The 12900-nt window shown below is 51.5% G+C and overlaps 1 protein-coding gene across 5 annotated transcripts in view; it reads right to left on the reverse strand.

The window, feature by feature from the left end:
* The window catches only part of QRICH2 (glutamine rich 2), a 33822-nt gene extending 22910 nt beyond the window's left edge, over positions 1-10912 (reverse strand). For 2 of the 5 annotated variants that reach the window (XM_054456122.2, XM_063655888.1), the window contains exons 1-3: positions 9924-10718; positions 7382-7441; positions 6909-7019 (exon numbers count right to left, since the gene is read on the reverse strand). In XM_054456122.2, coding sequence (XP_054312097.1) covers positions 6909-7019; positions 7382-7441; positions 9924-10457 — 705 coding nt within the window. In that variant the 5' untranslated portion in view covers positions 10458-10718. Of the gene's footprint in view, positions 1-4965; positions 4990-6908; positions 7141-7381; positions 7442-9923 lie in introns of those variants that run through there. The other 3 variants (XM_054456121.2, XM_054456126.2, XM_054456123.2) reach the window with 3 other exon arrangements.
* Positions 10913-12900: the final 1988 nt, after the last annotated feature.

The raw sequence follows: 12900 nt of genomic DNA on the forward strand, positions 1-12900 counted from the left end.
GACTCCACCTCAAAAGAAAAAAAAAATACAAAAATATGTACCATCCAATGCAGGAAAAGTCACAATGGCTGGCACCCGATCAAAGATTGCCAGGCATACAAAGAGGCAGGAAGACATGACCCATAATGAGGAGATAACTCAACCAATTGAGACCAACTCAACACTGGCGTATGTGTTAGAATTAGCAGAGATGGATATTAAAACAATTATTATGGCTACACACACACAAGCACACACTTTAGAGACAGGGTCTTGCTCTGTCACTCAATCTGGAGTGCAGTGGCATGATCACAGCTCACTGCAACCTTTAACTCCTGGGCTCAAGCAATCCTCCCCCTTCAGCCTCCCAAGTAGCCAGGACTACTTAGGAGTCTCACTTTTTTTTTTTTTTGAGACAGAGTCTTGCTCTGTCACCCAGGCTGGAGTGCAGTGGCACAATCTCAGCTCACTGAAACCTCCACCTCCAAGTTTCAAGTGCCTCAGCCTCCTGAGTAGATGGGATCACAGGCATGCACCACCATGCCCGGCTAATTTTTTGAATTTTTCAGTAAAGATGGGGTTTCACCATGTAGGCCAGGTTGGTCTTGAACTCCTGACTTCAGGTGATCCATCCACCTCAGCCTCCCAAAGTGCTGGAATTACAGGCATGAGCCACGCTGCCTGGCCTTCTGGCTAATTTTTTTTTTTTTTTTTTTTTTTTTTTTTTTTTTTTTTAGACGGAGTCTCACTCTGTCACCCAGGCTGGAGTGCAGTGGCACAATCTCAGCTCACTGCAAGCTCCGCCTCCCGGCGCCATTCTCCTGCCTCAGCATCCTGAGTAGCTGGGACTACAGGCACCCACCACCACGCCCGGCTAATTTTTTTGTGTTTTTAGTAGAGACGGGGTTTCACCGTGTTAGCCAGGATGGTCTTGATCTCCTGACCTCGTGATCTGCCCGCCTCGGCCTCCCAAAGTGCTGGGATTACAGGCGTGAGCCACTGCCCCCGGCCACGTGACCAGCCTTTTAAAAACTTTTTGTAGAGATGGGGTCTCAATATGTTGCCCAGGCTGGTCTCAAACTCCTGGCCTCAAGCACTTCTCCCGCCTTGACTTTAAGTACTGGAATTAAAGGCGTGAGCAACCATGCCTGACCTCTTTGTCTTTTTTTTAAGACAGAGTCTCGCTCTGTCGCCCAGGCTGGAGTTCGGTGGCGCGATCTCGGCTCACTGCAACCTCTGCCTCCCGGGTTCAAGCGATTCTCCTGCCTCAGCCTCCAAAGTAGCTGGGATTACAGGCGCATGCCACCACGCCAGGCGAATTTTTATATTTTTAGTAGAGATGGGGCTTCACCATATTGGTCAGGCTGGTCTCAAATTCCCGACCTCAAGTGATCCGTCTGCCTCGGCTTCCCAAAGTGCTGGAATTTTAGGTGTGAGCCACCGCGCCCGGCCCTGAGTGTGGTTTTTATTTGCTTTTGTAGCTTTTCAAACTTTCTTTACAGTCTGTCCTGAAATGCAGGGATCTTTCCTTATTAGTGGGCCATGGTGACAGACCCTGGAAATAAAACCTGTGTAGGGCGCCCTCTGCTGGTGGCGACTTTTGCACACAGGCATGCATGTGTCTGTCTTGAGACAGTGTACAGACGACCAAATTGTTTTCCGATCGCCAACCTACCTTCACCTGAATAAAATCAAGCTGGATATGTTCAAATGGCCCTCAAAGATGAGGCTTAACTTCCCTTTTGGTCTTGACATCCCTCCCGCTGGCTTTGGGCAAGTGGGTTATCAAAAACAATCAAGCCAACTTTAAGGGCCATTTAAAAACGTAGACGGAAGCAGGGTGAAGAGTAAAGCTTTTGGCGCCACCAAGTGGCCATTTTGGGGAGCGCCAAATATCTGGGTACAAAAGACAACCTGGGATCTCCAGGACCGTTTCCTGATTTCAGGGCTCATCCTCAGAGGAAAGTGGCATCAGAAAGATGTTGCAAGAGGGGCCGGGCGCGGTGGCTCCAGCCTGTAATCCCAGCACTTTGGGAAGCCGAGGCGGGCGGATCACCTGAGGTCAGAAGTTCGAGCCCAGCCTGGACAACATGGTGAAACCCTGTCCCTACTAAAAATACAAAAATTAGCCGGGCGTGATGGTGGGCGCCTGTAATCTCAGCTACTCGGGAGACTGAGGCAGGAGAATCATTTGAACCCAGGAGGTGAACGTTGCAGTGAGCCAAGATTGCGCCACTGCACTCCAGCATGGGCGACAAAGCAAGACTGTCTCAAAAAACAAAACTAAACGATATTGCAAGAGGACCCTGAACACAAAAGGAATGGACTAGAAGAAAGTGGCCTCCACTTTCACTTTTTTTAAGCCAAACCTTTTTTTTTTTTTTTGAGACGGAGTTTCGCTCTTGTTGCCCAGGCTGGAGTGCAGTGATACGATCGATCTCAGCTCACTGCAACCTCCACCTTCCGGTGGTTTCAAGCAAGTTTCCTGCCTCAGCCTCCTGAGTAGCTGGGACTACAGGCACACACCACCACACCCAGCTAATTTTTTGTATTTTTAGTAGAGACAGGGTTTCACCATGTTGGTCAGGATGATCTCGATCTCTTGACTTTGTGATCCGCCTGTCTCGGCCTCCCAAAGTGCTGGAATTACAGGTGTGAGCCACTGCACCCGGCCAAGCCAAACCTTTTTTGCACATGCCACTATCATACTGTTTTTACTGAGCAGTACATCTTCTCAGGGTGATGGCGGCAGACACTGTGAGACTTACACATAAGCATAAACACCTTTAAACATTTTTACTTCTCCAGAGGTAAGAAAGCATCTGTGTTTGATTATTGCTCATAATTATGAACAACTCCAAAAGCAAATAAAGATAAATATAAATATTAAAAGATTGTTGAGAAGCAAGAGAACAAGCTCTGGTAATGGCCAGTTCAGCCCTCGCACAGACCAGGATGAAAGCAGTGGGGGAGTGCCACTAGCCCCAGGTAAGCACATACAACACACCTGAGACCAATTTGACCTGAGACCAATTTGACCTGCCTGCATGGTTGGTAGAGTCCTTTAGCATAAACGTAAAATAAGGATTTTGAAACTGGGTATTAATGTCCATTATGGGTTTTGGCAGACAGTGGTGACTTTATGGAAATTGTGCGGTATGCCTGCATCATGAGTAGAGAGCCAGGATTGAGACTGGGTGCAGTGGCTCAATCCAAGCACTATGGGAGGCCAAGGCTGGCAGACTGCTCGAGGCCAGGAGTTTGAGACCAGCCTGGGCAACATGGCAAAAACCTCTCTACAAAATACAAAATATGACCGGGCATGGTGGCTCACGCCTGTAATCCCAGCACTTTGGGAGGCCAAGGCGGGTGGATCACCCGAGGTCAGGAGTTCAAGACCAGCCTAGCCAACATGGTGAAACCCCATCTTTACCAAAAAATACAAAAAAATTAGCTGGGCGTGGTGGTGGGCACCTGTAATCCCAGCTACTAGGGAGGCTGAGGCAGGAGAATCGCTTGAGCTCGGGAGGTGGAGGTTGCAGTGAGCCAAGATCACGCCACTGCACTCCAGCCTGGGCAACAGAGCAAGACTCTGTCTCAAAAATACAAAATATTAGCCCGGTGTGGTGGCATGCACCTGTAGTCCCAGGTACTGTGGAGGCTGAGGTGAGAGGATCACTTGAGTCCAGGAGGTTGAGGTTGCAGTAAGCCCTTATGGTACCACTGCACTCCAGCCTGGGCAGCAGAGCAAGACTGTCTCAAAAATATATTTTTTTTCTTTAACATGCCCCAACATTACAACAAACGAGCCAAAATCTTGAACAAAAGTATATGATAGGCCAGGGCGGTAGCTCACGCCTGTAATCCCAGCCCTTTGGGAGGTCGAGGCGGGTGGATCACTTGAGCTCTGGATGCAGCCTGGGCAACATGACAACACCCTGTCTCTACTAAAAAAAAAAATATTAGCTAGGTACGGTGGTACACGCCTATAGTCCCAACTACCAGGGAGGCTGAGGCAGGAGGATTGCTTGAGACCTGGAGGGGAAGGTTGCAGTGAGCCAAGATCACACCACTGCACTCCAGCCTGGGTGACGACAGAGCAAGACTCTGTCTCAAAAAAAATGAAGTCCATTTGGGACTCAAAATACATTCACTGATTCTAAGATGGACATCCTGCCCCCACACCCACACATACATTTTAACATCTCTGAAATCAGGATGTATCTTAGAGTTGGTGGTGTTTTTTATATATATATATATTTTTTTTTGAGACAGGGTCTCACTCTGTCACCCAGGTTGGAGTGCAGTGGTGCAATCTCGGCTCACTGCAACCTCTGCCTCCCAGGTTCTATAGATTCTCCTGCCTCAGTCTCCCAAGTAGCTGGGATTACAGGCTCCTGCCACCACACCTGGCTATTTTTTTTTTTTTTGTGAGACAGAGTCTCACTCTGTCAACCAGGCTGGAGTGCAGTGGCACGATCTTAGCTCACCGTAACTTCGTCTCTCGGGTTCAAATGATTTTCCTGCCTCAGCCTCCCGAGTACTTGGGATTACGGGCTTGTGCCACCACACCCGGCTAATTTTTGTATTTTTAGTAGAGATGGCGTTTCATCATGTTGGCCAGGCTGGTCTCCAACTCCTGACCTCAGGTGATCCCCCCACCTCAGCCTCCCAAAGTGCTGGGATTCCAGGTGTGAGCCACCATGCCAGCCGGCACTCATTATTTCTAATTCCTATCATCCTCAGAAATGACAGGGGTCTCATCTGATGCCCTTAATGAAAACCGTACCGACCTTTCTAGGACCCCGTTCCCCCCACCCCCACCCCCACCCCCACCCCCACCTCTGTAGCTGTCATGTCCATTTGTCTAGGACTTCAAGATGTTTGTTCTGAAAAACTATTATTTTAGTTTTAGTCACTATGGTGTGCTGAATATAAACTCCCAAAGATATCCATGTCCCCATCCCCTGAACCTGGGAGCATTACCTTACGTGGCAAAAGGGACTTTGCAGGTACAGTTAAGGATCTTGAGACGGAGGGAGTATCCCGGATTATCCGGGTGGATGCAGTGATGAAGTCACAAAGGTCCTTACAAGAAGGAGGCTGAAGCTGATGTGGCCAGAACCAGGGGCTGCCGGCCACACTTACAAGCTGAAAATGACCAGGAAATGGATTCTCCCCGCAGAGCTGCCAGAGGAAACCAGCCCTGCCAACACCTTGACTTCTGCCCAGTGAAACTGGTACTGGCCTTGTGTCCTCCCAAACTGTAAGATAACAGATCTGTGTGGTTTTAAGCCACACAGATCGGTCTCTGGTCATTTGTTGGAACAGCCACAGGAAGCACATACTGTCCCCTTTTTCCTCCCGAGGCACTGCATGACTGACTGGTTAGTCTTTCCAGTTTACCTACTTTTGGTTTTTTTTGAGATGGAGTTCTTGCTCTGTTGCACAGGCTGGAGTGCAGTGCTGAGATCTCAGCTCACTGCAACCTCTGCCTCCCGAGTTCAAGCGATTCTCCTGCCTCAGTCTCCTGAGTAACTGCGATTACAGGTGTGCACCACCACATCCACCTAATTTTTGTATTTTTGGTAGGGACAGGGTTTCATCATGTTGTCCAGGCTGGGCTCGAACTCCTGGACGCAAGTGATCCACCCCCCTCGACTTCCCAAAGTGCTGGGATTACAGGCTGGAGCCACCGCGCCCGGCCCCTCTTGCAACATCTTTCTGATGCCACTTTCCTCTGAGGATGAGCCCTGAAATCAGAAAACGGTCCTGGAGATCCCAGGTTGTCTTTTGTACCCAGGTATTTGGCGCTCCCCAAGATGGCCACTTGGTGGTGCCAAAAGCTTTACTCTTCACCCTGCTTCCATCTACATTTTTAAATGTCCCTCAAAGTTGGCTTGATTGTTTTGATAACCCACTTGCCCAAAGCCAGCGGGAGGGATGTCAAGACCAAAAGAGAAGTTAAGCCTCATCTTTGAGGGCCATTTGAACATATCCAGCTTGATTTTATTCAGGTGAAGTTAGGTCGGGGATCGGAAAACAATTTGGTCATCTGTACACTGTCTCAAGACAGACACATGCATGCCTGTGTGCAAAAGTCGCCACCAGCGGCCGGGCACGGTGGCTCACGCCTGTAATCCCAGCACTTTGGGAGGCCGAGGCAGGCAGATCACGAGGTGAGGAGATCAAGACCTTCCTGGGTAACACTGTGAAACCCCGTCTCTACTAAAAACACAAAAAGAAATTAGCTGGGCGTGGTGGCGGGTGCCTGTAGTCCCAGCTACTCTGGAGGCTGAGGCAGGAGAATGGCGTGAACGTGGGAGGCGGAGCTTGCAGTGAGCCGAGATTGTGCCACTGCACTCCAGCCTGGGTAATAGAGCAAAACTCTGTCTCAAAAAAAAAAAAAAAAAGTCACCACCAGCAAAGGGTCCCCTACAGAGGTTTTATTTCCAGGGTCTGTCACCATGGTCCACTAATAAGGAAAGATCCCTGCATTTCAGGACAGACTGTAAAGAAAGTTTGAAAAGCTATAAAAGCAAATAAAAACTACACTCAGGTACGATTTTTCTGTTGATCCAGTGGGTTGGCAAAGCTCAAAAAATTGGGTGCCAACATACAGCGCTGAGGGGACGTCAGGGAACAAGCTCTCTCTCCCATTGATGGTGGGGTTCTACACTGGAACAGCAGCCATGGAAAGCAATTTGCCAATGGCCAAATCACTGACACACATCCCTTTCTAGGGATGCATGTTATTCACACGTGAATGTCACCTTGTTCTTAAGATTGGAAAAACCATTTAAAACACCCATATCAATGAAACTTGAGAACTATGAACATCCATAGAACAGAATCCTGTGCAGCTGTACAAAGCGAGAGGTTCTGGGGAGCCCCACCCAAGACCACGGCCCAGGCCCCCACTGGTTCACCGCTTGTGAGGCTCTCCAGCCGTCCGTAATCGCCTGCTCCAGCTCTTCCCAGGTGACCATGGTGACTTCTTCTGCACCAGGAACCAAACTCAGCTTCCGGCTGACTAGTTCCTGACAGTGACAGACAAGACACACGCATACACCCCTTGATTAATCCCAAGCAGCTTTAGGAACAGACTTGGTCTAACAGGATCTGGGTGGGTCCTTCACAGCCCCAGCCCCAGCCCCAGGGAGAATTCATCACCCTTGAAGTGACCAGCGAAGGCTGAGCAGCCAGTTCTCTGTCCCATGTGAGCACCCAGTAGAGTGCTGGGCAGGGATGGGACAGATTTCCCTCCAACCCAGGGGCAGAGACTTGAGAGGCAGAGGGCACACACTGCCTGCCCTGGATGGACAAGCCCTGGAGAGAGGGCCACACTGAGAGAGGGCCAGCCCCCTGGAAAGCCCTTTCCCATGGAACTGGCTGGTATTACCAGGAATTGCTCCCGATCTTTGAATAGCTTCTCTAGTTCATCAACCCGCTGTGAAAGTACCTGGAAGAAGAGTTCAGGAAAGGAGAATGACAGTGGCCCCTACACACGCACACTCACATGCACACACACACAGATGCGCACACACACTCTCACACTCAGACACACACATGCATACTCGCATATTCACACACTGACTCAGTGCCAGGAGACAAGGAAAGGGGGAATTTGTGTGGCTCTTATGGAAAGGGAGGGTTTCTTCTTCTACTTGGGTTTTTTGGTTTCCTTTGTTTGTTTATTTTTTTTTGAGACAGGGTCTTGCTCTGTCACCTAAGCTGCAGTGCAGTGGCGCCACCACAGCTCACTGCAGCCTCAACTTGTCAGGCTCAAGCGATCCTCCCACCTCAGCCTCCTGAGTAGCTGGGACTTCAGGTACGCACCACCACATCCAGCTAATCTTAAACATTTTTTTGTAGAGATAAGATCTTGCCATGTTGCCCAGGCTGGTCTCAAACTCCCGGGTCCAAGCAATCCTCCAGCCTCGGCATCCCACAGTGCTGAGATTATAGGCAGGAGCCCGTGCTGTCTACCTGGTTTTTACCTGGCCGGTCAGCCCAGGCTCCTGGGTCTCTTCCCAGACAAGTGTGGGAAGGGAAGTGAGATGCAGTGGGGGACGTGGCTGGTGGCATGGCAGAAGTAAATGCTGCTGCAGGGATGGGACCCTCTGGTCCTGGGATTCAGTTTGCTCCAACCCACTTGTGAGAAAGCCTGTAGGATAAGGCCCACCTTGCCTTACAAGGAAGGAAGGGTGCCAGGTACCTCAACAGTAGCTGAACATCTGTGCTATCTAAAGAGAAAAGCACCTCAAAAGAACCAAAGCAAATCGCTACAACATAAGGTGCTTACTATCATATTTGGGATTAAGAAAAAATATATTAATAAAAATAAAACAAGTTACTCTTTATAACTTTTGCAAATTTCTAGAATCTAAGATTAGGTAAAAATTAAAACAAAAGACAAGGTGCAGTGGCTCTTGCCTGTAATCCCAACACTTTGGGAAGCCGAGGCAGGAGGATCACTTTAGGTCAGGAGTTCGAGACCAGCCTGGCCAACATGGCAAAACCCCATCTCTACTAAAAGTACAAAAGTTAGCTGGGCGTGGTGGTGTGTACCTATAATCCTAGCTACTCGGGAAGCTGAGGCAGGAGAATTCCTTGAACCCAGGAGATGGAGTTGCAGTGAGCCGACAATGCGCCACTGCACTCCAGCCTGGGTGACAGAGTGCGACTGTGTCTCAAAAAAAAAAAAACCCCACCACACTTTAAAGTTTGAAAAGGAAAGCAGACATGCTTCCCAGAGCAAAAGTGAGTTGGTGCTGGGGTCTCGAGACCTGGGGTGATATGGCAGGAGGGCATAAGCGGCCAGGGCTCCCCTGCTGGGGCTTGGCCTCTTCTTCCTGCCTCTTCCCGGCCTCTTTTTCCCCTCCTGTCCCTCCTCTTGGCCTCCCCGTCCAGCTGCCTTCCTAGTTGCTTCTACTTTTTCTTTCAGAACGAACCTAACGTGGCTGTGAGACGTGCACGTCTCTATTACCTCCCGGCGCTGACCTGCGTTGCTTCCTGCTGTTCACTGGACAATACTTATGCTCAATGATTATATGCACTTGTCCTTCCAAGAAAACAAAAGTCCAGTTGAAGGCAGGGCTCAGTGGCTCATGTCTGTAATCCCAGCAATTTGGGAGGCCGAGGCGGGCAGATCACTTGAGGTCAGGAGTTTGAGACCAGCCTGGCCAACGTGGTGAAACTCCTTCTCTACTAAAAATACAAAAATTAGCCAAGCGTGGTGGCACGTGCCTATAATCCCAGCTACTCGGGAGGCTGAGGCAGAAGAATCGCTTGAGTCCGGGAGGCGGAGGTTGCAGTGAGCCGAGACTGCACCACTGCACTTCAGCCTGGGTGACAGAGTGAGACTCCGTCTCAAAAAAAAAAAACAAAAGTCCAAGTGAAACTGTCCCCTGCCTGCTGTGGCTTGTGTCATGGCCACAGGGAGCTGAGGTCCAACTCTCCATCCTGACTCCCCTTCTCTGGGAGCCTTTGTCCTCAACACCTATCTCTTTATGTCTTTATTCTTTTTAAAAAGGGAATTCACTCTAAGAATCTACTGAGAAGTTGCCGGCCCCACTCTGAGCCAGCTCTGGGTTCCTGGATGTCTGATAAGTGGTGGGCGAACCTCTCCGGTAAACAGGGGCTAGGAAGGAGGTGGGTGGGATGGGGCCACTACGCTCGGGAGGTGGGGTCCCCAGGCCCTCCAGCTCGGGGAGGCCCTGGGCCTTTTGGTGGCGTTCTTTTAGGATTTTCACGTCTTGCAGCCCCGTGGACTGCAAGATAGAGCATGGGCCACTCTATCTAGCCAGTCGCACTGAGGTCTGGCACCTCCTCGGTCCCCATCCCCTCTGTCCCCACCACCGCTCGCCCCTCCAGGGTGGTGGGGACTCGGCTAGGCCTGGAGGGTGCAGACGGCCTGCGCGTGCCTCCGTGTGCGCGCTCACCCTGGCAAAGCTGAGCTCCTCGGCGGCGTCCTTCATGATACTCCCAGTCCGCACCCTATAGAGCGCCCGCACGCCCACCTCCTGCTCCTCCGGCCACTCTAGCGCGGCCAGGTCGAGCCCGCTGGCCTGGGAGAAGTGCTGCACGTGCGTGGCGATGCCCTGCACCTGGCCGTCCACGCGCTTGAGCTGCTTGCTTAGGTCCTCCACCTGGCCGCCCAGGTCCTTCACTTGGCTCTCCAGCGCTGACGAAGGCGCCCGGCCCACGCCCCTGCGCTTCTCCCGGGGCGCCCCCTTGGGCACCTCCTTGGACGCGGGCAGGTGTGGGATGCTGAGCGAGCTCCGGACGGACTGCAGCGAGCGGCTGGGCTCGGGCGACGAGGCCTGGAAGTCGATCCGGGTATTTTGGAGGTCGAGGTTCTTGAGCATGGCCACGATGAGCGTGTGCAGGGCCGTGAAGTTGACGGCGCCCACCTCTGGGGTGCCGATGGAGAGGTCCGCCAGCTCCCGCAGGGAGACCGTGGTCGCGGGGGGCATCGTGGCTGTCAGGAGCTGTGCGCCGCCGTGGGGCGCCGGCCAACCACTTCCCGCTCACTGCGCGCCGCGCCTTGGGGCCTTTCGGGGACCCTGCGAGGTCCTCGGGGCGCCCCTGCCCCGGGTCCGGCCGCGCCGGGCGAGTCACTGGACACAGCTCCCGCCTCCAGGGAATCTGCGCCTCCGCTCCCCGGCGGGGTCTGCGATGGCCACCCCTCCGCTGTCTGTCGCTGGCCTCGGGTCCCCGAGCTGGAGCCCTGGACTCCCAGTCCCCGCGCCGGCGGACGTTTGAAACGTGGGGGCCCCCGCGTGCCCTGAAGATTCCACGTAACAACACGCCTCGCTGCAAGCCACCGCGGGCAACCAAGGCCACCACAAGGATCACAACGGGAGCCTTGGCAACAGGGGCTGAGGAGGCCTCCCAAGATCCAACTAGACTCCATCCATCCCCTTAACCTGGAAAGGCCAGGATTCACTCACTCTTGGCGGGGCCACATAAGGACAGAAAGACTTGAGGGTTTCCTGGCAACCATGCTTTGTGTCATCAGCTGCGTCCATTCCACAGAGTGGTGGCCCCATGTCTAAGGGATGCAGTCTTGGGGCCTTGGTCCCCTGCAGACAGTCCACATATTTTGTTCAATCAAAGGTGAAGCAACTTGGAAAAGACGACCCACTCACTGCTCAGGCAGTTCCAATTAGCCACCAGATCACTAACTGGTGGCTAATTGTCCCTTTTCTGTGCTGCCATAAATTTTTTTTTACTTTTGAGAGGGAGTCTTGCTCTGTCGCCCAGGCTGTAGTGCAATGGCACGATCACGACTCACTGCAACCTCTGCCTCCCGGGTTGACGCGATTCTGCTGCCTCAGCCTCCCGAGTAGCTGGGATTACAGATGCGCAGTACCATGCTCGGCTAATTTTTTGTATTTTTACCAGAGATGGGGTTTCACTATGTTGGCCAGGCTGGTCTTGAACTCCTGACCTCAGGTGATCCACCCGCCTCGGCCTCCCAGTGCTGGGATTACAGGTGTAAGCCACCGCGCCCAGCCTGCCATAAATTAATTGATCTCAAAAAAAGGCCAGGCTTGGTGGCTCACACTTGTAATCCCAGCACTTTGGGAGGCCGAGGCGGGTAGATCACCTGAGGTCAGGGGTTCAAGGCCAGCCTGGCCAACACAGTGAAACCCCTCTGCTAAAAATACAAAAAATTAGCCAGGCATGGTACCGCGCATCTGTAATCCCAGCTACTCGGGAGGCTGAGGCAGCAGAATCGCGTCAACCTGGGAGGCAGAGGTTGCAGTGAGCCGAGATCGCGCCACTGCACTCCAGCCTGGGCGACAGTGCAAGACTCCGTCTCAAAAAAAAAAAAAAAACACTCACCTGGTCAAGCACCCATGCTTGAGCTCATTACAAAGCAGGATTAAACAGCATGAGACAAATCTGGTGTTAACAATTTAGACGTGACTTCCCCATACCAGGTTCTTCCCAAAAACGTACAAATAAAACTTCCTAACAGAAGCACAGCAAGGCTACTTAAAGAAAACCTATGAGTGTGTGCCGTACACATCCAGCCCCCTCCATGAGCTCTGCATCTGCAGATTTAACCAACCAGGACTGAACATGTACAGATTCCTGTCGATTCTCTAAACAATACAGCATGACCACCATCTGCACAGGGTATTGCAGTAGGTATTACAAGTCATCCAGGATGCGCATAGCTTGTATGCAGATACTACACCATCTTCTATCAGGGACTCACACATCCATGGGCAGGAGGTTGAGTCCTGGAACCAATCTCCCATGGATTGTAAGGAATAACTGTACTATTTTAACTACTGTTCAAGTTCAGATTTTTCACTTCAGCCTAAGTGGTACTGTTTATTTAATTGAAGGATTTTCGATCATCATTATATTCCAGTAACTTGGTACACAGTAGGCCTTTAAGGGGTTATCAGAATAACTAGTTCTTTGCAGTCTTTTTTTTTTGAGGTGGAATCTTGCTGTCACTTGGGCTGGAGTACAGTGGCACAATCTCAGCCTCTCGGGTTCAACCAATTAATTCTCCTGCCTCAGCCTCCCGAGTAGCTGGGATTACAGGTGTGCACCCCCTCCCCCAATATCCAGCTAATTTTTGTATTTTTAGTAGAGACAGGGTTTCACCATATTGGCCAGGCTGGTCTCAAACGCCTGACCTCAAGTGATCTGCCCGCCTCGGCCTCCCAAAGTGCTGGGATTACAGGCGTGAGCCACGATGCCTGGCCTCTTTGTAGCCTTTTTATGCTTTTAACTTAGCTGGGCTAATTTTTGTATTTTTAGTAGAGAAGGGGTTTTGCCATGTTGGCCAGGCTGGTCTCAAACTCCTGACCTCAGGTTGTCTACCTGCCTCGGCCTCCCAAAGTGCAGGGATTACAGGCATAAGACACGACCCCTGGCCTGTTTTTTTTTGAG

Source organism: Pongo pygmaeus, chromosome 19, assembly GCF_028885625.2.
Source record: "Pongo pygmaeus isolate AG05252 chromosome 19, NHGRI_mPonPyg2-v2.0_pri, whole genome shotgun sequence".
NCBI lineage: Eukaryota > Metazoa > Chordata > Mammalia > Primates > Hominidae > Pongo > Pongo pygmaeus.